This window comes from Oncorhynchus mykiss, chromosome 12 (genome assembly GCF_057628025.1).
Source record: "Oncorhynchus mykiss isolate SJ-2025 chromosome 12, ASM5762802v1, whole genome shotgun sequence".
NCBI classification, from domain to species: domain Eukaryota; kingdom Metazoa; phylum Chordata; class Actinopteri; order Salmoniformes; family Salmonidae; genus Oncorhynchus; species Oncorhynchus mykiss.
In genome coordinates this window covers 85973645-85997611 of record NC_143033.1, presented here as the reverse complement: position 1 = coordinate 85997611, position 23967 = coordinate 85973645, and the positions used below count along the sequence as shown (strand labels likewise).

At 46.5% G+C, this 23967-nt stretch overlaps 1 protein-coding gene across 1 annotated transcript; it reads left to right on the top strand.

Annotated features, from left to right (window-relative positions):
• The first annotated feature begins 1533 nt into the window (after positions 1 to 1533).
• LOC110538652 (neurexophilin-1-like) lies at positions 1534 to 23150 on the top strand. Its single transcript, XM_021625606.3, has 2 exons — positions 1534 to 2125; positions 17785 to 23150. Exons 1-2 carry the CDS (start codon positions 2072 to 2074, stop codon positions 18550 to 18552), a joined length of 822 nt encoding a protein of 273 aa, XP_021481281.1. The 5' UTR covers positions 1534 to 2071; the 3' UTR covers positions 18553 to 23150.
• Positions 23151 to 23967: the final 817 nt, after the last annotated feature.

Below are 23967 nucleotides of genomic sequence, written 5' to 3'. Positions count from 1 at the left end.
ACAGACAGACAGACAGACAGACAGACAGACAGACAGACAGACAGACAGACAGACAGACAGACAGACAGACAGACAGACAGACAGACAGACAGACAGACAGACAGACAGACAGACAGACAGACAGACAGACAGACAGACAGACAGACAGACAGACAGACAGACAGACAGACAGACAGACAGACAGACAGACAGACAGACAGACAGACAGACAGACAGACAGACAGACAGACAGACAGACAGACAGACAGACAGACAGACAGACAGACAGACAGACAGACAGACAGACAGACAGACAGACAGACAGACAGACAGACAGACAGACAGACAGACAGACAGACAGACAGACAGACAGACAGACAGACAGACAGACAGACAGACAGACAGACAGACAGACAGACAGACAGACAGACAGACAGACAGACAGACAGACAGACAGACAGACAGACAGACAGACAGACAGACAGACAGACAGACAGACAGACAGACAGACAGACAGACAGACAGACAGACAGACAGACAGACAGACAGACAGACAGACAGACAGACAGACAGACAGACAGACAGACAGACAGACAGACAGACAGACAGACAGACAGACAGACAGACAGACAGACAGACAGACAGACAGACAGACAGACAGACAGACAGACAGACAGACAGACAGACAGACAGACAGACAGACAGACAGACAGACAGACAGACAGACAGACAGACAGACAGACAGACAGACAGACAGACAGACAGACAGACAGACAGACAGACAGACAGACAGACAGACAGACAGACAGACAGACAGACAGACAGACAGACAGACAGACAGACAGACAGACAGACAGACAGAATGTTTCTATCTAATGAAGTGGAAGTAGAGCCGAGCAGTGAGCAGCAGCAGTATATGCTGACACTTCAGGTATCCAGTGGTCCGGCCCATTAACCTGTTCCTAATGAACTGTGTTATAGGACATGTTTTTATTAATCACACAGCACCGGGTGACACGCGTGTGCTCTCCAGGCTCACTGTGTACATCAATAAGCTTCAACAAGGCTGTAGATTGACTAGACACCCTGCAGGAAACTACATCAGGGCCAAGCAAGCTGCTCACAGCGTTCATGTGTCCATCAGAATGAAAAGGGATCCATTCAGCTTTGGGACTGACATAACAAAGTCAGAACCGGCCCTAACCAACAAGGGAAGTTCCTGTCCTTCAGATGTCATTGAGGAAAACGTTATGTATGCCCCATGTGTGTTGGCATTGGTTAACACTGAAATGTGACTGTGACATGGTCATGATCACCACCTGTTGCACACAGCAGGTGAACCACAATGGTCAGAGACAGTCTGTTAGTCTACAGAAGGTCATAGAAAAGTTTATTCCAATCATTTGCATCAATAGCTTAATTCCCTAAATGCATTAAATGGGTTTCCAAACAGCAGCCATCATTATCATACATAATGACATGCTTGGTTCCACTGACATAATGTGTGCAAAAGTGCAAACCAGTCAATTAGTTTAGTAGAACCACAGTGGGTTTGACTATATTCTGCTTGACTGCTGATGAGAAATAGTGTGAGGGCATGAGAGAGAGATAGTTGGGGGCACAGGCATGAGGGGCAGGGAGAGAGAGAGAGAGAGAGACTGTTTAAACGTCAATGCCCGTATACGATTCCTTGTCAGTCCACACACGCTGATATGAGCAACGCCAAGGATTCCATTCATCAACTCGGCTTCACCCCGGTGGATATACACTGATACAGCCGAACAGATAGCATCTACTTCATTCTCACTCACACGGTTGCAGGTTGAGCAGGAATTGCATACACTATTTTTCGTGGATGGTAATGCGGTACATTCTCATGGATTTCCAATGTTCTAGTGATTGGACTCAAACCCGGGAAAAGTAAAAGGACAGGTGCGTGTTGAAGGAGCCCAGGTGTAGCAGCTGAGCCTGCGTTGGACATGGGACCCTATCTTAGCTTTGGGGAATACAGTGCGGAAGGAATAGCGTCTTCGTGAAGGAAAGCTGACTTCGGGCTGAAGCGGGAATCTGAGGCATTGCGCGCGGCAGAAAAATGCGTTCCAACCACGGCTTTATCTTGCTTCTCCTTAACGGAACAGCGTGCTTGGTAAGCAAGAGGGGCGGCGGTGCCCAGCAGTGTAAAAAAAAAAGTTACACCAGTCATATGTGTGTCTGTGTCCATAGTTCCATGTCCATTCACCCCCGTCGTTAATAGGCTACCTCTTTCTTCAGACATGTGCCACTCATTTGTTTGGCGAAAAGTGAAGGGAATTAACCGTGCATATGGTGTTGCACGAGCTACTGGACCCGACAAGGTTCCCTCTCCCAGGGCAGAGACCCGCGTCAGTGAGTAAGCTGTGAGCGGTTGCCATGGATAGCATGCTGCGCCACGGACAACGGTCCCGTACATTAAGTGTGCCTCGAAACTCCAAATTGGAGTTCCTCGGTTGAAGCCTATTCTATCCGTTGCTGAAGTTATTTATTGATGGACAACGAAAGAGGACTGACTCTCTTTGACCGATCATTACTATTTGTTATTAAAAAAAAATGTGAAAGATAACTTAATAACGGTACAAAGGCGAGACGAATAGGCTACCTGGCATGAGACACAGTGCAACGTTTCCCCCATACAGGTAATGTCTGGTCAATATTTTAATGTTTCATTTTGCCAGGTTGAGTAAAAAAAAATGAAGGAATTTCTCGAATTTGATATTGACCACTAGCTGTTTATTGCAGGCAACACAATTCGACGTTAGTGCACTGTAGCCTATGCCATTTCAGGTACCACACTGTGCAACCCGGTGTATACTCAATCAAAATTATGTTATGATTAATGATCTGCAATTACCACAGGATTTAGAGTCCTGGTAAATTTAATGATTTTAATGAGATAAACATAACTAACATCAAGATGAAACTAAGTGCCTTATTGGGCATGTTTATTGACCATGTTGTGTGCAAAATTTTAGCCTAGACTTTAATTTTCTAAACAAATTTACGTCATCATTATTTACATTTATATCTATATATAGATTAACAATCTAATTTGGCAAATTTAGAGGCAAATTGTAGCATCAAGAACAAAAACGGAATGACGGAGCAAGGTTGCTTCTTTGATGTGTTGTGTTGTGTTCTGTTGTGACACCTTTGTGTCAGAGCGGCCGGCCTTGTGGCTTTGTAAAGGCACACACACTGAATAACCTTGGGCGCTTCTGACTGAACAAAGACTGTAGTCTACAGGTGAAATGTAGGCTAATAATAAAGTATTCAAAGTGTTATTACTCACTGGGCACAGATGTCAGTTCAACGTCTAGTTATCGTTGAGTTGGCAACTAATGTAAAGTCAAGGTGAAATCAACAAAACATGTCACCATGTCATTGGATTTAGGTTATAAAGGTTGGGTGAAAAAAGACGGAATCCCCTTATGTTGATTCTTTTTTTCAAATCCTATCAGTTTTCCACATTGATTCAATGTCATCACATTGATTTATTCGATTGAAATGGCGTGGAAACAAGTTGATTAAACCAGTTTTTGCCCACTGGGTAGTTGCCTAATCCAGGATTTTAAGCACAACAAATTCGTAAAATATAGTAAGAATTGGATTCTTAACATATCATACGAATTGCATTTTATTTTATTTTTTTATATTAAAGGATGTAACCAGAGAGTTTCTAAACCCAGAGGTGCAACATCGCAAGACTTTCTGGGAACACTTGCCAAACAAACCAAGCAGAGCAGGCTGGGGTTTGAGAAGTCAGTGAGAGAAGTGACATTTGTTTCCTTAGTTGTTAATTTTCTTGAAATCTAAAGGCACAACCTAGATTCGACCCAACGTCTTAAGTAGTTGAACATATTATTACTCCAACCTCGTGAAAGTGACAAACTGACACCTTCTCATTTTCCTCAAAACCAACATTATATCGAAGCACTGCCTTTGATTTGACGGCCAGCACATTGCAGTTCCCCTTAGACTCAGTGACTTGTTTAAGCCCTCTAGCCAACATCGCCTATAAATGTGATTAGGGATTTCTATTGGAGAAGCAGTTTCTGCCTACGTACTGTACTGTCTTTGATGTAACATATTACACGAAATTGATGACTTGGTACACAATTTGATGTGGTAGTACACAAAAAACGGGGACAATTTTTGGCTCGAGCACCACTTTCAAAACTACTGGCTGAAATGATACAAAAGTTTGAGAGTGCGTCATAAAGTAGGTAGCCTATTTTAAATAAAGACATAGGCCACTGTTTAGCCTACGTGAAATTAAAATGAGATTATGAATCCTTCAAAATAAAAGTCATCATCAGGCCAAATGTACCACCGTCTCAAAATTATTTTTCTTCATTGATTGAACACGTCTTACAAAGGATTTGGGTCGTAAGACATATTATTAATAGATGACATTGGCCCTATTACTTGACAAATTGAATAAATGTTCCCCTTCCATTTCGTCCCATCTAAGAGAGAGATTTTAGGAGTCGGAGAGCATGTTTACGCTTCAAGGTGTATGTTCACACATGCTTGCCACATACTCTCAAATGCAGCAGAATTGCACTAATGATGTAATTAATTGGAGTGCAGTTTCTATCAATATTCTACCATGTTGCCTATCTAAAAACCGTGGCGCACCACATCTCTCAGCAGGGAATCTTGGGTAATTCATTAGCAGCATGACATTGATAAATTATAGAGCAATTAATAAATTATCCAACTTATTACACAATAGAGCTCGGATTAATAATGATAGACCATGCATTTATATTCAAATTCAGCTGATTTCCCTATTGTACCACCCCACTCAATATCAGTGTGTAGCCTTTGTCTCTAGGGTGTATAAACCCACTCTGTCTGGATGGAAATAAGGTTATTAATACTCTATCAACACGAAGAAAGCAACAATAATGTGATGGATTTAGCGTCTCAAATGTTAATTACTATGCCAAGCATTGGTTGATATGAATAATATAAACAGTCTTAGAGTGCTTTGAAATTGACTGCTATGCTGAGAAATTATAGTACGTTTTTGGCGAGGGTTTAGCAATGTTTCATTCTATGACATGCAGCTCAGAGATGGGATTCATTTGTTTTTAATGGACTAAATGGCTCGAGCATTTAGTGTTATACAGTCAAGAGCCTATTACAACTAATGTGTTGGTTAAATGTTTATATTAGGGCTATTAACTCACCACTAGTCTCATAGCAATCCCATTCGATCCTTACAGTAAGACAGGCAATATCAGGGGCTTTCTCCAGGTTCACACGCACACACACACACACACACCACACACACACAGATCGAGAGAGAAAGAGAAAGACAGAACGAGAGACAGGTAAGGGGAGTCTGGCTCCTAGCATATCCACTGTGTGCCTTGTGCCCATGCTCATAATGACTGGGGTTACAAAAGGGATGAATAAGGAAGAGAGTGCAGAAAGGGAGAGTTAGCAGTCAAATACAGGGCGAGGGACAGCCTAGTGTGGATAGGATAGAAAAAGACAAGGAGAGAAATGTGTAGAACAGCATACAACGAGAACAGAGAGTATGGAGAGAGACAGAATGAAATGAAAGAGTTGGGGGAGAGAAAGACGGAGAGAAGGAGAGGGATTGAAATGGATAGAGCGTAGAATAGATGGAGGAGTAACAGTAGTAGTAGTAATAACGATACATTTTATTTGGTGGACACCTTTCAGGACACTCAAGGACATTTTCCATTAACAGTAGGTCTACATCAAATCAAGTGTAACAATCAATGTGCAATTATACATCAAAGGACCTGGAAATGAGGAGGGAGGGCTTGGGTAGAGGATATAAACCCAGTGTAGGGTAAGGGTTTGGGATTAGGGGGTAGGGTTGGGAATAGGCAAAGGGAAGGGTTTAGGGGGTAGGGTTGGGAATAGGCAAATGGAAGGGTTTAGGGTAAGGGTTTGGGTTTAGGGGGCAGGGTTGGGAATAGGCAAAAGGAAGGGTTTGGGTTTAGGGAGTAGGGTTGGGAATAGGCAAATGGAAGGGTTTAGGGTAAGGGTTTGGGTTTAGGGGGTAGGGTGGGGAGTAGGCAAAGGGAAGGGTTTAGGGTAAGGGTTTGGGTTTAGGGGGGACACATGGATGCTGAGAAGGGGTGTGGGACAGAGTCAATCATAGGCTACAGGTTATAGGCTTCCTATAGAGGGGTGTTTTGAGGAGGTTTTTGAATAAGAGGACTGTGGCTTCATGTTGTATGTGTGGGCGTAGTGCATTCCAGAGCCTGGGTGCCGAGCAGCTGAAGGCCCAGGCACCCATGGTGGAGAGGCAGAATGAGGGGGTGACAAGGAGACCAGCAGAGGAGGAGTGGATGGAGCGAGAGGGGGCATAGACTGGGAAAAGGTCAGAGAGGTAGGTGAATGCCAGGTTCTGGAGGGCTTTGTAGGTGAAGGAGTGTCTTAAAGTCAGTACAGGATTGCACAGGGAGACAGTGTAGATTGTTGAGGATTGGTGTGATGTGTTCAGTCGATCTGGTGTGGTTCTGGACCAACTGGAATTTGTTGGTGAGTTTGGTGGGGATACCAGGGAGGAGAGTGCTGCAGTAGTCTAGTCGGGAGGTGATGAAGGCATGGATGAGGGTTTCGGTGCAGTAGTATGCAAGTGATAAGAAGTGAATTGTACTGGTAAAACTAAGACAATACTGTATATTACACATTCACAATCTCGCTTTCTCTCTCACTCACGCACGCACGGACACACACACCACACACACACACCACACACACCACAGGGACGCGTGAGAGGTTATTTGCCATGGAGCACTGGTCTGAAATTTGCATTGTAACCTTCAAACAGCAGGGATCACCAGGGATGAAGGAGCTCCGCTCTCACACACACGCATTCAGTGAACTCACACTCTACCCAGTTTTGGAGAGGCAGGCACGTATTGAACAAGGTCTTCTATAGGCTAGAAGCCTCAAGTTCTCAGAGACCTTGAGAAGTTGCACATGTCCTCCACACTCCACAGATCGTCACCCTCTATACATACAGTAGTTGTCAGAGATCAGGATTTCCAGTGTATTAACTATAGTTTTACAATTCTAAGTTTAAGGGGAAATGGAATGGGAACAACAGAGAGTAACCATAGGCCAACAGAGCTGTGTGGAATATTTGCCCAGTAAGAGATCTGAGGTGCTGTCAAAGGATCTGAAGTGGCTCTCGACTTTCGTGGGTTTTAGCATTAGTTGCGCTCCCTTTCCATGGTGCTGAAAATGTCTTCTTTGTTCCCGTGTTAGTTGCGATTCCTGTCCATGGTGCTGAAACATCAGTGTGATGTCTTAAGTATTACCTGGGGCTTCTCTCAATGAAGTTACGCTGCAGACAGCACTCTGATCTATACAGCTCTATGTTTTCTGGTTATAGGCCGGGCATCTGCAGCTACATGACTGATCTATGTTTATACAGCTGTGTGTTGTATGAGCTTTATGTATATGTTGAGCATCAGGGTCTGTTCTCACTGATCTGTTTTCACTCCAGCCTTTCTACCCCTGTCCACTATGAAGTCTATAGGATCATTACATATCTGTAATCTAGTTGCCAGTGTAATTTTAGGTGTTCGTATTTTCAACTCTTCATATTGAAGAAAGATATTAAACAGAGCATCTTTCCACAGCGTGTTGTGTTATTTAAGGTTAAGAGATTGGCTGAAGGTCATTTTAACCACATGCAGCTCTTTTCCCCTCTTTTGTCTTGTCAGAAAGTCTTTGAGTCATCTTTCTTAGATACCCAGCCCTCCCTTCATAGTCAGTGACCTTGTCCACCCAGATTCATCCCTCACTAAGCAGGACAACACCAGCCATGCTCCCCCTGTACAACAACAATACATCCAAAGCATTCCAAACTGAGACAGAGAGACACAGACTGCACATGGCCACACAAATATGGTACAATACAGCAATGCTGTATCAACACAAACACATTAGATGACTGCCAATGCAAAGCTGTGCATTATAGTCCTAGTGCCTCTCTGTCTTGCTGTCTCCAGGTTCAATCACAGCCTCAAACAGTATCAATCAGTCACAAACAGTACAGTTATACTATGGCCTCACAAACACAGATAAGCTATAGCCATATCTCTTGTCTCTCATTTTCTCTGTTGATTGTTTTGTTTAACCTTTAACTATCCAGGTTTCATTGAGATCAAAAGTTTTTCACAAGATGGACCAGGTCCAAGGCAAGAGCAGGCAGGGTCACGGTGTAACAAGAGGTTACAGACATTAAAACACCTCCCTGTGGACAATGGATTCTTATTGTACTTCAATAATTCCTCCAACAGACAAGAGCTAGACAGACACACTACAGTGAATGAGAGGAGCTTTAGAGAAGAGGCAGAGAAAAGGGCCAGTGGTGTTATTATGGACAGGCTGTCACTTCCTGCTCGGGTTATAAAACAGCTTGAGTTATGCGCAGGCATGGCATGGACGACCCTAGAGGTGCACCATTCTCCTGCCCACCCAGTGAGTACCTCAGTGCTGGCCCTCAGGCCGCCCTCAGCCCCCCAGGCCCTCAGCATCCCCTGCTGCCTGACTGACATACAACAGTAGAGAGGCATGATGGGTAGAGGGAGATTGTGCTCTGTGACACCAGACAGGCACAAAGCTGCCTGTCCACAGACAGAAAACACTTTTCTGCACAAGCGCAATTGTCAAATCAAATTTTACAGATGTTCATCTTACCGTGAAATTCTTACTTAAAAGCCCTTAACCAACAATGCAGTTTGGGGGGCCTCCCGGGTGGCGCAGTGGTTAAGGGCCACCAGAGACTCTGGGTTTGCACCCAGGCTCTGTCGTAACCGGCCGCAACCAGGAGGTCCGTGGGGCTACGCACAATTGGTCTAGCGTCGTCCGGGTTAGGGAGGGCTTGGCCGGTAGGGATATCCTTGTCTCATCGCGCACCAGCGACTCCTGTGGCGGGCCGGGCGCAGTGCACGCTATCCAAGGTTGCCAGGTGTTTCCACCGACACATTGGTGCGGCTAGCTTCCGGGTTGGATGCGCACTGTGTTAAGAAGCAGTGCGGCTATAAGTGTCCTGCTCCTTGAAAGCAGGAGCTCTAGCCTTTAGCTCGGTGCTAATGTTGCCTGTAATCCATGGCTTGGGATATGGGATATGTACGGTCATTGTGGGAACGACATGATCAATGCACTTATTGATGAAGCCGGTGAGTGAGGTGGTATACTCCTCAATGCCATCGGCTAAATCCCAGAATTTGTATTTTGGGCGCCGCCCTATGGGACTCCCAATCACGGCTGGTTGTGATACAGTCTGGAATCGAAACCAAGATCTGTAGTGATGCCTCTAGCACTGAGATGCAGTGCCTTAGACCGCTGCACCACTCGGGAGCCAACATATTCCAGTTTGTGCTAAAACAACAGTCCTGTAGCATCCACATCATCTGACCACTTTCGTATTGAGCAGGTCATTGGTACTTCCTGCTTTAGTTTTTGCTAGTACTCAGGAATCAGTAGGATAGAATTATGGTCAGATTTGCCAAATGGATGGCGAGGGAGAGCTTTGTACGGGTCTCTGTGCGTGGAGTAAAGGTAGTCTAGGGTTGTTTTTCCACTGGTTGCACATGTGACATGCTGGTAGAAATGAGGTAAAATGGATTTAAGATTTCCTGCTTTAAAGTCCCCGGCCACTAGGAGCACCACTTCTGGATGAGCATCTTCTTGTTTGCTTATGGCCTTATACAGCTCGCTGAGTGTGGTCTTAGTGCCAGCAATAGTTTTTGGTGGTAAATAGACAGCTACGAAAAATATAGATGAAAACTCTCTTAGTAGATAGTGTGGTCTACAGCTTATATGTACTCTACCTCAGGTGAGCAAAACCTAGAGATTTCATCAATATTAGAGAACACGCACCAGCTGTTATTGACAAATTGACACAGACCACCACCCCTCGTCTTACCGGAGGTAACTGTCTTGCCGGTGCACGGAAAACCCAGCCAACTCTATATTATCCATGTCGTCGTTCAGCCAACTCGGTGAAACATAAGATAGAGTTTTTAATGTCCCGTTGGTAGGATAGTCTCGAACAGAGCTCATCCAGTTAATTCTCCAGTGATTGCACGTTGGCCAATAGGACGGATGGTAGAGCCGGGTTACCCACTCGCCAACTAATTCTCACAAGGCACCCGGATCTGCTGCCACTGTATCTCTGTCTCCTCTTCATGCGAATGACGGGGATTTGGGCCTGGTCCGGGAGCAGCAGTATATCCTTCGTGTCAGACTCATTAAAGAAAAAAATCTTTGTCCAGTTCGAGGTTAGTAATCGCTGTTCTGATATCCAGAAGCTCTTTTCGGTCATAAGAGATGGTAGCAGAAACATTATGTGCAAAAATAGATTACAAGCAACGTGAAAAAACACACAAAATAGCACAATTGGTTAGGAGCCCGTGAAACAGCAGCCTTCCCCTCCGGCGCCATTGTGTGGCATGGATGACCCTAGAGATGTGCCTTTCTCCTGCCCAACCAGTTGTGGCATTCTCCTCTGAAACACTGGTGTACATAGAAAAAAAGGGCCTTGGATGAATTGTGCTAGAGAATATGTTACAGTATGTGTCTGGCAGGAATAGTTTGAACCACACAACAATGATATACAAAGGTTGTAAAAGGCTCTGCATGGTCAATCTGACGTCTGCTGTGACGTCTGCAGAAGTCAGAGCAAACATTCGTGCTCTCAAATATTTTAATGCGGATGGCTTTGTATAGCTCCACATTGACATGATTGGTTGACAGTAGGTTGGGGCGGGAGGTCCTGTATAAACACAAACTCACTTCCTTGACAACTTCCTTCACAACAGCTCTGCTGTCAACCAATAGTGTCAATGCGGAGCTATACAGAGCCCTCTGCATTGTTAAAAAATTTGAGAGCACGCGGCAATGCCGTACAGAGCTTGATTTGGTGTCTGCATGCCTCTGGAGACTCTGCAATTGCGTCACATGGAGGATACAAAGCCTCCGACCACATTTTCAGATCAAGCATAAATTGGCTCTAATTCAATAGAATTAGAAGTAATTTCACCTTTGATTATTAGGAAGGCAGCGTCACACTATTTTATTCCTCTGAGAATGCTAGCCACTCGAGAGCTTCCTATTTGTGCTGAATATACTTTTATTTATGTAAATAAAAAGTTCTCAAGAACAAACAGCTTTAGAGAGTGGTGGAACTCCTTTTTACTGGAAATATAAGCAGGTTTATTAGAAGAGGGGACATCTGTCACCATCTGCTACTACAAAGAGACCACTAGTGATGTCCTCCTGATGATGCAGTGGGCTATGGGTCCCATGCTAACCTCACCAGGCTGTGACGGGCGCTCCTGGTGACATCATCAGGGGTTGATGGGGCTTCTGCTGACCTCACCAGTCTGTGACGGGCTGTTTGGTTACAGTAGGGAGGGAGAAAAGACATACAAGTATCTACCCACTCCAACAACCAGCTGACTTAGGGACCTCCAGGGTATAGTCCCGCGATGTTGAAGTGATCTGAAGGACTAGAGTACTATATGTCTCCAAGGGTAGTGCTCTGCTCTGGATGGGTTTTCTGTTTACTGTTCTAGAACAGACTGAGTTTGTACTGTAGCTTAAAGGAGATGAATGATGTCGGTTGGAGCCGTGACAATGTCGATGTAGATGTCCACACACTGTTGATGTTTGTACTATAACCAGACAGAAAAGACAGTCAATACTAACTATGTCCACTGATATGACCTCAAATTAAAGTTAAGCCCAGTATTCCACAGTGCATCACCACAGAGAGAGAGTGTGTTAGAGAGAGTGAGAGGGAGAGATAGAGAGAGGGTGGTAGAGGGAGAGAGAGAGAGAGTCCAGTCCCCTCTCAGGTCCTTTCAGACAGGTGGGCATATACAGTAGTAGAACTCTGCTTTAATCAGTTCTATCCCATCAACCCCTGCTCTCGCTCTCCTCCTGCTATCCTGCTCCAGCACCGCACTCCACTCAGCCGCCTTGTCGATATCTTATAATGTACAAATTTGATAGCCAATTCAGAGCAAGGACTCTCCCTCAGCATACTAAATGAAGCTGCAGGTCCAGTGGGATGGTAGAACTGAACTTGTCCAAAATGAGTAAAGAGCTCAAAACAGAGAGAAAGTGGCTGAATGTAGTGAGTTCATCCACCCAGCATAGAGCTGAATGTAGTGAGTTCATCCACCCAGCATAGAGCTGAATGTAGTGAGTTCATCCACCCAGCATAGAGCTGCATGTAGTGAGTTCATCCACCCAGCATAGAGCTGAATGTAGTGAGTTCATCCACCCAGCATAGAGCTGAATGTAGTGAGTTCATCCACCCAGCATAGAGCTGAATGTAGTGAGTTCATCCACCCAGCGCAGAGCTGAATGTAGTGAGTTCATCCACCCAGCGCAGAGCTGAATTTAGTGAGTTCATCCACCCAGCATAGAGCTGAATGTAGTGAGTTCATCCACCCAGCATAGAGCTGAATTTAGTGAGTTCATCCACCCAGCATAGAGCTGAATGTAGTGAGTTCATCCACCCAACATAGAGCTGAATGTAGTGAGTTCATCCACCCAGCGCAGAGCTGAATTTAGTGAGTTCATCCACCCAGCATAGAGCTGAATTTAGTGAGTTCATCCACCCAGCATAGAGCTGAATGTAGTGAGTTCATCCACCCAACATAGAGCTGAATGTAGTGAGTTCATCCACCCAGCGCAGAGCTGAATTTAGTGAGTTCATCCACCCAGCATAGAGCTGAATTTAGTGAGTTCATCCACCCAGCATAGAGCTGAATTTAGTGAGTTCATCCACCCAACGCAGACCTGAATTTAGTGAGTTCATCCACCCAATGCAGAGCTGAATTTAGTGAGTTCATCCACCCAACGCAGAGCTGAATTTAGTGAGTTCATCCACCCAGCGCAGAGCTAAGCTCCGGTGATCCCCTTGAAGCTGACGTAAATTATTAATTAAGAGTCAAACGCCTTGTTTCTTGTGAAATTACCTTTCCCTCCCCCGGCCCTCCCGTCCACGCTAGCCAGTGGAATAATTAGTTATAAGGGCACAGCCGCTCTCCGATTTTAATCATGTAACAGAAGGAGAATATTCCTACAGTGAATGCATTAGGTCTGGAGTTTGGTGGGAGGGAAAAAAACCCACAAAGCGTCGATGAACACTCTGGAAATATGAGCAGGCGCTTGAGCCTGTAATTAAAAATGTATGTCATATTAGAGATGAAGATTTCAACTCATCAGCCAGAGGAAAATTGAGAGCTTATTGAAGCCATCTGCTGCCCAGGAGAAGGATGTGCTACAATAACACCTGCTGTGTGTCTCAATATGATCGAATACCATATACACCGTCTCTATACATGTGGATATTGATGAGAAGACAAATCTGAATAGGTAAAACTCTCTATTTTCAGTAGCAGTATTTCTCTAGTTGACACGATGGCCTCTCATCACCACCTGAGCACTGTGACAGAACAGAGATTTGAGCCAACTTTCTCCATAATCTCTGTTCTGGCTTTTAGCAACTGTGTGCCGTGACGCCAGGGGAACGGGAGGGTAAAATAGTGTAACTGTCACTTTAATAGTCTGAACATTTCCTGTGGAGCTGGTGGGCTCTTGTTGATCATTTCCTCCCTCTCATCCTCTCCCGTTCCTCTACCCCCTGCCGCGAGAGAGGCCCCAGGCCTGTACTCACTAACGCTTAATGCGTCACAATTACCACAGTGATGGAGCCTGCAGACCCCCCACATTCCCTCCAACCATTTCACTGACTATGACAGACAGACGACAAAATCACCCCCCGCCAACAACCCTAGACTCTGACCTGATTGCACCTTCGCCCTCATTTCAGCTTTGTGTAGCTCAGATCGGCTGATAAGCACTCTTTATGAAGCTTCATAAGTACTTTGAAACCTAACACCAACAGTGTTCCTCGGATTACAACTCAGCCTAATACAGTTGCTGTTAAACAGGTCGATTCATCTTCTTCAAACTGCTGTGCCATGCTATGTCAGTCTTATACAGCACTATTCAGCCTCATAGCATGTGTTTCCATCTTTCACTTCAGACATCCGTCAACATAATCAGGCCAGTGTATAACCTTCAGCACGGTGACTCACTCTACACAAGCGTTCCTTCAAGCCGTTAACCATCTGCTCTAAAGCGAGGGGGATCTCATCCTCATTGTTTTATTACCCCAGTAATCATCCATGAAGCCCGTTCTAACATGTCTCCCACACTGACGCTGTGCACTTCAATCGTTTGTTCTACAGCAGCACTCTCTCTTCCCTAACCTCTAACACACACGTCCTGTCTCACCCCGAATGCTCTGTTTACATTTTCAGCTCCTTAAACGAACACATCTCATGCAAGTTATGGCTCAGTGAGATTGTATTATAGAGGGGACAATGTGTTTGTTGTTCAGCTCTTCTCCTTGCCGTCACTGCCTGTCTGAGTCACTGAATCACTGAGTGTCTGGGAAATGAGCTCAATGTAAAACACAACAGACAGAGTGTCATAAAGATTCATACAGTGGCACATTCCACACAACCCTGGAGGGCACTGTGATGGCCACCACTGAGACTCTGCAGTGCCACCTAGGGAGACTGGCAGACAGGCAGTGTGCTGCTCTTTGCCCACCAGACACCGTCCCATGAAGGGAGAGGAGTCAAACCCAAAGTGGCACATCATTCAGGGACAAGGGGGAACAGTGTATTTGCAATCACAGTCACAGCACCTGGCAAGCACTTTCAGGCAAGAGAAGGCTTCTGAATAGATCCAAATCAATATGTCTTCTGCTCCATGGTTTTATTCATTATTAATAAAGCCAAGGAGGGATTCTCAGGGACGCTATGAGAAATGTTAAATAATATCACATTTTAGCCAACAGGGTTCCTTGTCAGGCTGATGTGTTTGTGTCTGAATGAGGGTCAGCTCTCTATGGGAAACATGGGAGACAGTATTCACTTTGGTCCAGCCCAGGTAAATAGACCAGGGGTGTGTAGTGTTCACTGTGGCCCAGCCCAGGTAAACAGACCAGAGGTGTGTAGTGTTGACTGTGGCCCAGCCCAGGTAAACAGACCAGGGGTGTGTAGTGTTGACTGTGGCCCAGCCCAGGTAAATAGACCAGGGGTGTGTAGTGTTCACTGTGGCCCAGCCCAGGTAAACAGACCAGGGGTGTGTAGTGTTGACTGTGGCCCAGCCCAGGTAAACAGACCAGAGGTGTGTAGTGTTGACTGTGGCCCAGCCCAGGTACTCAGACCAGGGGGGTGTAGTGTTGACTGTGGCCCAGCCCAGGTACCCAGACCAGGGGTGTGTAGAGTTGACTGTGGCCCAGCCCAGGTACCCAGACTAGGGGTGTGTAGTGTTGACTATGGCCCAGCCCAGGTAAACAGACCAGGGGTGTGCAGTGTTGACTGTGGCCCAGCCCAGGTACTCAGACCAGGGGGGTGTAGTGTTGACTGTGGCCCAGCCCAGGTACCCAGACCAGGGGTGTGTAGAGTTGACTGTGGCCCAGCCCAGGTACCCAGACTAGGGGTGTGTAGTGTTGACTGTGGCCCAGCCCAGGTACCCAGACCAGGGGTGTGTAGTGTTGACTGTGGCCCAGCCCAGGTACCCAGACCAGGGGTGTGTAGTGTTGACTGTGGACCAGCCCAGGTACCCAGACCAGGGGTGTGTAGTGTTGACTGTGGCCCAGCCCAGGTACCCAGACCAGGGGTGTGTAGTGTTGACTGTGGCCCAGCCCAGGTAAACAGACCAGGGGTGTGTAGTGTTCACTGTACCCAGCCCAGGTACCCAGACCAGGTACTCAGACCAGGGGTGTGTAGTGTTGACTGTACCCAGCCCAGGTACCCAGACCAGGGGTGTGTAGTGTTGACTGAACCCAGCCCAGGTACCCAGACCAGGGGTGTGTAGTGTTCACTGTACCCAGCCCAGGTACCCAGACCAGGGGTGTGTAGTGTTGACTGTACCCAGCCCAGGTACCCAGACCAGGGGTGTGTAGTGTTGACTGTGGCCCAGCCCAGGTACCCAGACCAGGGGTGTGTAGTGTTGACTGTGGCCCAGCCCAGGTAAACAGACCAGGGGTGTGTAGTGTTCACTGTACCCAGCCCAGGTACTCAGACCAGGGGTGTGTAGTGTTGACTGTGGCCCAGCCCAGGTACCCAGACCAGGGGTGTGTAGTGTTGACTGTACCCAGCCCAGGTACCCAGACCAGGGGTGTGTAGTGTTGACTGAACCCAGCCCAGGTACCCAGACCAGGGGTGTGTAGTGTTCACTGTACCCAGCCCAGGTACCCAGACCAGGGGTGTGTAGTGTTGACTGTACCCAGCCCAGGTACCCAGCCCAGGTACCCAGGCCAGGGGGTGTGTAGTGTTGACTGTACCCAGCCCAGGTACCCAGCCCAGGTACCCAGACCAGGGGTGTGTAGTGTTGACTGTACCCAGCCCAGGTACCCAGACCAGGGGTGTGTAGTGTTGACTGAACCCAGCCCAGGTAACTCAAACAGCCGTAGAGGGACCAGACAGAAAGGCTGAGGTCTGGGGACTCCTCATCTCCTCCAGAGTCCATAGCTAGACCATAACACAACAACATCAGTAGGGAATCCTCTACAGACTGCTGCAATGCAATGCAAGTTGTTACGAAAGGAAATACATGTTTTAGAGCGACAGAAAATCAATATTACAAAACTGTCTGAAATGCAAGAGAACAAATCTGAGTGAGCCTGTAGAAATCTGTATAAAATGGAGTAAGAATGACTAAGCCGGTATAAGGAAGCCCTGACACTCTAAACAGTGGATGGATCAGAGCACAGACAGAGCAGCATGCATTATGAATCACTGTATAACAGTGGGATCACTGGGAGAAACCCTGCTCTATCTGGCAGAGAGAGAGAGAGAGCATGCACACAAACACACACAAACACACACAAACACACACGCGCCTCGCTAATAGGGTACTGTCCACACACATTCCGGCAACCATCCATTGCATAATGACACTAACACAAACAGAGGAACGGCGACACAAACAGACTCCTATCCTTTCCACGGGTAGATCAAAAGGACAGAAGAGCACTCCAGGCTCCCACAGCCAACAGTGCCTACCTGTTAATAGATCATTACCATCTAATAATTACTCATTACAGCCTGCTCTCACACACACTCCACAAAGCCACGGCTGAGCCGAGCATGACTATCTTATCTCTCTCTATCCTTTCTCCTCACTCACTGTTAACATCTGACAGTTTTGTGTGTGTGCCAAAACAGATTTTTTAATTAAAACATAAAAAACCTTAATTGCACATCAAGGTTTATTCGCCTGCCCTCCTCCAACCCCACACTGAAGGCACCGAAGCAATAATTGTTTCTCCACTCAGGCCTGCACTATGGGGCTTAAATCTGTACCTTCATCCCCCCCCGATTTCTATTTCATCTGCTGCTTGGGGAGCAATATAGCTTCTCTGAAAACCAGACGTTAAGGTATATCTGTTCTCAACCTGAATAGACACCAGAATGTAACAGCAGCAACATATACACCTGCATACTCAAACATTCATTTATAAGAGTACAACATTGATAGAATGTCACAGTTGATATCTATAGCACCAGGAGCTAAATTAAGTATCGATTACATCTGCCATTCCTTTTCTGTCCTTGTTTCTTTACTCCCTTGATAATAACTCCCCTTTCCCCTTTTTTCTCCTCTTTCCATCTCACTCTCCCTCTCTTTTTTCTCATTCTCTCTCTCCCTATCCCTCTTTATCTCCAGCTGGCCCTGGGTCAAGAAGATGACTCTCCAAGCCCCAAGAGCTCCTCAGCAGACGGGTCGTCCTCTAAGACGGTGGGTCTCCTGGGGAGTCAGACTCCCCTTTCCCCCCTGAGTCGCTGGATGCTCCAGAGTAAAAGTCGGGCAGCCAATGCCACCTCCCTGGAGCTGCCCTACCGCTCACCCATACCCTTCTCCAAGCAGGAGTTCTGGGAGATGCTGGGTAGTGACCTGATGAAGCCAGACACCTCCTCTTCCTCCCGCGTCAAACGCCGGCCCATCGTCAAGACGGGCAAGTTCAAGAAGATGTTTGGCTGGGGAGACTTTTACTCTAATATCAAGACGGTGCGCCTCAACCTGCTGATTACCGGCAAGATCGTAGACCATGGCAACGGAACGTTCAGCGTCTACTTCCGCCACAACTCCACGGGCCAGGGCAACATCTCAGTCAGCCTGGTGCCGCCGGTCAAGGCGGTGGAGTTTGACCTGGAGCGCCAGAGCGTGGTCTACCCCAAGGACTCTAAGATCTTCAACTGCCGCGTGGACTATGAGAAGGTGGACCGCAGCAAGCGCACGTCGCTCTGCAACTACGACCCGTCCAAGACCTGCTTCCAGGAGCAGACACAGAGCCATGTCTCCTGGATCTGTTCCAAGCCCTTCAAGGTCATCTGTATCTACATCTCCTTCTACAGTACAGACTACCGCCTGGTCCAGAAGGTCTGCCCGGACTACAACTACCACAACGAGATGCCCTACCTGCCCTCGGGCTAGAGGGGGACACACAGGAGGGGGAGAGGAGGGACGAGGGGGGGAGTGACTCTGTAGGGTGAGGGGCCACCAGATTGAGCTGGATTCAACTTTTTATGTAATTTGCTGCAACGCCTCACAAGACAACCCCTCGTTGTAGCCAGACTACTGTACCCTGTAAAAACGTATATATGCAAAACATACAGTATGCACAGTGAGGCATTGATATTTAGAGTGCTGTAATAAAGCATTCATCGACAGAAACAGTAGTAACTAGCACGTCCAACATCATCACACACGTTTACCTCAACTCAAACCTCTAATTTCGCTACCTACTTTGCTAAATACAGAAAACGCCTACAAACATCTATGAATGTTTTCGTGAACTACTGCACACTGTCATTCAGGCGAGGTAGCACTCTACTTTCAAAAGGGCATCTTCCCATTGTTTCTGTATGGACCCTTGTCCCAATCTTTCCCAATGCTCCCATATCCCACCCCTCTCTCTCCCCACCCCTATGTCATCCCGATAGGCTATCCCACCCCTCTCTCTCCCCACCCCTATGTCATCCCGATAGGCTATCCCACCCCTCTCTCCCCACCCCTATGTCATCCCGATAGGCTATCCCACCCCTCTCTCCCCCCACCCCTATGTCATCCCGATAGGCTATCCCACCCCTTTCTCTCCCCACCCCTATGTCATCCCGATAGGCTATCCCACCCCTCTCTCTCCCCACCCCTATGTCATCCCGATAGGCTATCCCACCCAATGTTTATTCTAAAGGTATGACATTCTATCAAACATCATCTCTCTCTTTCCCTGAATTATGTAACCTCTTTGACATAGAAAATAGAGATTGAGAGAGTGTGAAAGAAAGAAAGAGAAAAAAAGGAGAGAGAGAGAATGAAAGTGGGAGAGGGAGAGGGGGAGAAATGAGAGATTCAGAGAGCTCTTTTAATTAAAGTGGAGGAGAGAGAAGGAGATGTAGAGAATTCAGCTCCTTCTATTGTCCCCTCTGTATAAAAAAGATTACATTTTGTTGCAGTCAGGATTCCTGATTTCAAGCTTTGATAACTTCAGCTGTGTGTGGGAGATTTCTCTTTCCTGACAAATGCTGTGTGTTCACTAAATTCTGATCATTATCTGGAATAAATTAAAATAAAACTAATTAAGGCTTCACCGAGAGAGGGCGAAATGTATTCCTGGAAATCAAGTTAGGATTATTAGGACGCGAGCGAGGAGCACAGCAAGGGGTATAGTGGATAGTTGTGTTATGGCTCCCTGGCCCAGCCACTGGCTGGCTGAACTCATGTCCATTTCACAAACAACAACACTAGACAAAATACTGTATATATCTAATTTAGGGACAACTGATTCTGTACTGACAATATGGGCTGTTTGGAAATGAACTCATAGCACATATAGACTACGTGATGATTTCCTGACTCTGTATTTTCCAATGGCAGGTGTCATACTTTGAACACTGAATGCATAAGATATGGTATTACTAATGTATTTGTAAAAAGGAAAACCCTCATTGTAACAGAAGTGATTGAACCCCATGGCCTTTGGCACTGCTGTGCTCTGATTAGTCTGGAGAGAGCTTAGTGGGGTTTCTGTAGCACTGAGGCCTGGGAGGCCAGTGTGTGACTTGGATCAGGAACCACTCACTATAAAGTCCTCCTCCTGTGGGGGGTATGGGAGCATCACGTCAGGTAGAGATGGAGCAATTTGACTGTAGATAGAATAGAAGAGAGAGACAGAATAAAAGAGAGAAAGGCTCACTCACAAGGCTATATATAGGAAGTACTGTAAGTGAGATCTGAACATCAAAGTGTCTGGGTGTTTAATTTACTGTTAAAGAGGCGGGTAGCTCCTGTCTTTATGAGGCCATAACCACAACATCCCTGTTAGGCTGCTGCCGTTGCTGCCTCTCTCAGACTGCCTCTCTGCTGCCTCTCTCTGGCTGCCTCTCTCTGCTGCCGTTGCTGCTTCTCTCTGCTGCCTCTCTCTGCTGCCGTTGCTGCTTCTCTCTGCTGCCTCTCTCTGCTGCCGTTGCTGCTTCTCTCTGATGCCTCTCTCAGACTGCCTCTCTCAGACTGCCTCTCTGCGACCGCCTGTCTCTGCTGCCTCTCTCTGACCGCCTCTCTGCTGCCTCTCTCTGCTGCTTCTCTCAGACTGCCTCTCTGGCTGCCTCTCTGCTGCCTCTCTCTGACCGCCTGTCTCTGCTGCCTCTCTGACCGCCTGTCTCTGCTGCCTCTCTCTGACCGCCTGTCTCTGCTGCCTCTCTCTGACCGCCTGTCTCTGCTGCCTCTCTCTGACCGCCTGTCTCTGCTGCTACTTGAACAGCCCTGCAGTGTCCAGCAGGGAACATTAACCACTAACATCACAAAGATATTACTGTTTATTCAGACACATCTACACTTCAGGCCCCTGATGCTTCCTGTTGATTTGTTTTTCCTCTGAGCAAATGTTTTACTTGAAAAGACAATATGCAGTGGTTTGGCTGCGGTGGTTCTCCCTTGTTGAGAGGATGTTTGTAAAATAGATCTGTCTGGTTTAATCACTTGTGTCACAGTCAATCCTCATAGTCACACCTGCTGTGTTTAAATGCACACTAATAATCTGGAATTAGTCAGAATCAGAATTCAATGAGTCTGAATTAAAAAAAGTAAACACCCGTATTGGACAAGAAGAGTCCAGTAATCTGAATGAGCTAATTTCAAGTGGAACGAGTGTACAAGTGAAATACTCCTTTCGTAAACAATTTGTCAGTATTTGGCATGTAAACATTACATTCAGATTACTGTTGTTTGCATGACAGCTTTCTGGTGAATATTTGCAATTGTCAAGAGGCCGTTTTGGACCTCTTAGGAACAAATTAAACATGAAATGAAGCGATTGAAGACAAAAAATGATGTAATGCTCTGCATTAGTTGTTAGTGATTGCTACCTTTTGGGAAAATGTGCCTCATGCAACCATCAATAGAATATCATTATACAGTAGTAAGCATGCAAACAGTCTAGACAGTATTCAGAACATATTGGAGTCCAAGTGCACTTTATTTGTTTGTTTATTGGGATCCCCATTAGCTTTTGCAGAAGCAGCAGCTACTCTTCCTGGGGTCCACAGAGTTCATCTGAATACCCAGATACTCCAACAGAATTGTGCATGTAAGCATAGTACCTTCCCTGTCTCACAGTAAACTGATGCAAGTAGTGCCTGGCAAGACCCTTTCCCTCTCAGAGTTGGCATGCAGGGAAGTATAGCCTCATGTCGCAGTTTGTAATGTTGGGATTTACCAACTAGTGTGTGGAAGTCTGCCATTGGCCTAAACTCATCCTACTCCTCTTCTTCCTTACTCCTCTTCTTACTCCTCTTCTTCCTTACTCCTCTTCCTACTCCTCTTCTTCCTTACTCCTCTTCCTACTCCTCTTCTTACTCCTCTTCTTCCTTACTCCTCTTCCTACTCCTCTTCTTACTCCTCTTCTTCCTTACTCCTCTTCCTACTCCTCTTCCTACACCTCTCTGCCCATCTGGGCTCTCTTTCCCCCTACCCACAACATGCCCTCCTATCCTCTCTGTCTCTCCTATCACTGTGACCTGGCCAGCTCCCCTAACCTCTCTGCCCCCATGTTCCTGTGTTGGGGCTACCTCCCCTGCCCTGGTGCTAAACTCCACTGTGGGCAGGTCCTCATCCATCTCTCTTTCTCTCCCTCTATCCCCGCCCGCCAGAGTCCAGCTTGGAGCTCATCTGGCTAATCTCTCGGCTTAACAGTAAGGCCAACTGAACCCTCACAGTGAGAACACACACACATGCCGGCGCAAACACACACACATCGCAGTGCTACAGAGACATGAACAAAGAAGATTATGTACACAGTACCTCCAGCCCTTGTTGACAAACAGGCTGGTATGGGTGCTTCTCTCTCTCCCCCCCCCCATTCAAAGTATTTTACCTCAGCCTCCTTCCAATCGGTCAGATTAAAGACAAGAAGACTTCCTGGAAAGCAGGCTTAGGCCTGGAGGTGTGCCAACCTGCCTAACCTACTGACGCCCCCCTCACCTCCATCCCTCCACCAGCCCTGTGGCAGAGCATCTGGATAAGACATCTGGACACACCTTTCAGAGGAGATATGGAGTAAAACACCTCGAGGTGGAGCCCCACCCCCTCCTGCCAACTACAAAACCAACAGAGATACTGCTGGACTGTTATGACTGCTGGGTCACATGTACCGACTCTCTACCTTCCTCAGTCCCTCGCTCCAATCCTCACCCCATCCTCGCAAATTAACAGCAATATATCACTGAGACTCCACCGTGCTCCTCTATGGCTGTTCAAACAGAGGGTGCTGCTGGTTGGAAGAAGAGATAATGTTGCTGTAGGATGGCCAGTGTTGTTATTGTGACAGTCTTATTGTTGTCCAATGGAGTGCCAACAGACTTGTGGACAGTTGGCCTTCCATAGGCCACAGGGCAATGCTTGTCCTCTCAGCACACAATAGAAACAGAACTGACCGTCAGATATATATATATATATCTGGTGAATATTATATATATATATATATATATACAAACTACAAGTTCTCCGACCTAAATAAAGTTGTATAATAATGTGGGTCATGCCTTGGAGTTGTCTGTTTTATCTTTTCACATTCTTTTGTTTCAGTGTCATGTTGATGATATAGCGTAAGGATGATATGATGGCATTAATTGTGGTTTCCGACATTCAAAAAATCAATAAAGTACACTCAAGAGCTTATCACTTCAATTGTAGAGAAACAGGCTCCAGCCTTATCTTCTTTCGCTTGACAAATTCACTGGGAGCCAGAAAGTGTCAATGTCGATGAAATCTTTATTTTGTCTCATTTGCATATGCTCATATTGTGCGCCAACGGCAAAGAAAAGATGTGACAATGTGTGCTAATGGCCCTTACAGAGACACGAAGAGAGAGAGGAAGAGGAAAGAGAAATAACAAACTAGAGAAAAGTGGGTAATGTTTCAACTAGGATGATGCATGCAACTCCTTTAATGAGCCTCTCCTTTCTTTCTTTCTTTGTGACTTTTCTCTCTCCTTCATTTGGGGAATGGAATTGACATTAAATCCGTTGGGCTTCTTAATAAAATCCCAGACAACTGTTAACGAGGAGATGAGTTCAAACATTCAGCTCACTACATCCCTTTAAACAAGATCGATTACGGCATGGCTGGCGGCGAAGCCCCTCTCCTCCATCTCCTCATCCCTCTGCCAACGCCCCCTTGTTTCCATAAAAGCGCCGCCTGCCTCAGGATAACCTTGCTGGAGATGATGAAAGAAAAGGGAAAAAGTCAACAAGATAGAAGAATAGAAATCTCATTTGGAAGCCAGGGTTCTGGTGAATGTGAAATCTATATAACAGCAATGTCGTGGTTGACGCACAGGGAGAGAGGAAGCTG

Bases quoted from the DNA above. Each gene is read 5' to 3' on its own strand.
- LOC110538652 (XM_021625606.3), top strand. From the start codon at position 2,072: ATGCGTTCCAACCACGGCTTTATCTTGCTTCTCCTTAACGGAACAGCG. The intron at 2,126-17,784 runs GTAAGCAAGAGG...CTTTATCTCCAG, and splicing joins TTAACGGAACAGCGTGCTTG to CTGGCCCTGGGTCAAGAAGA.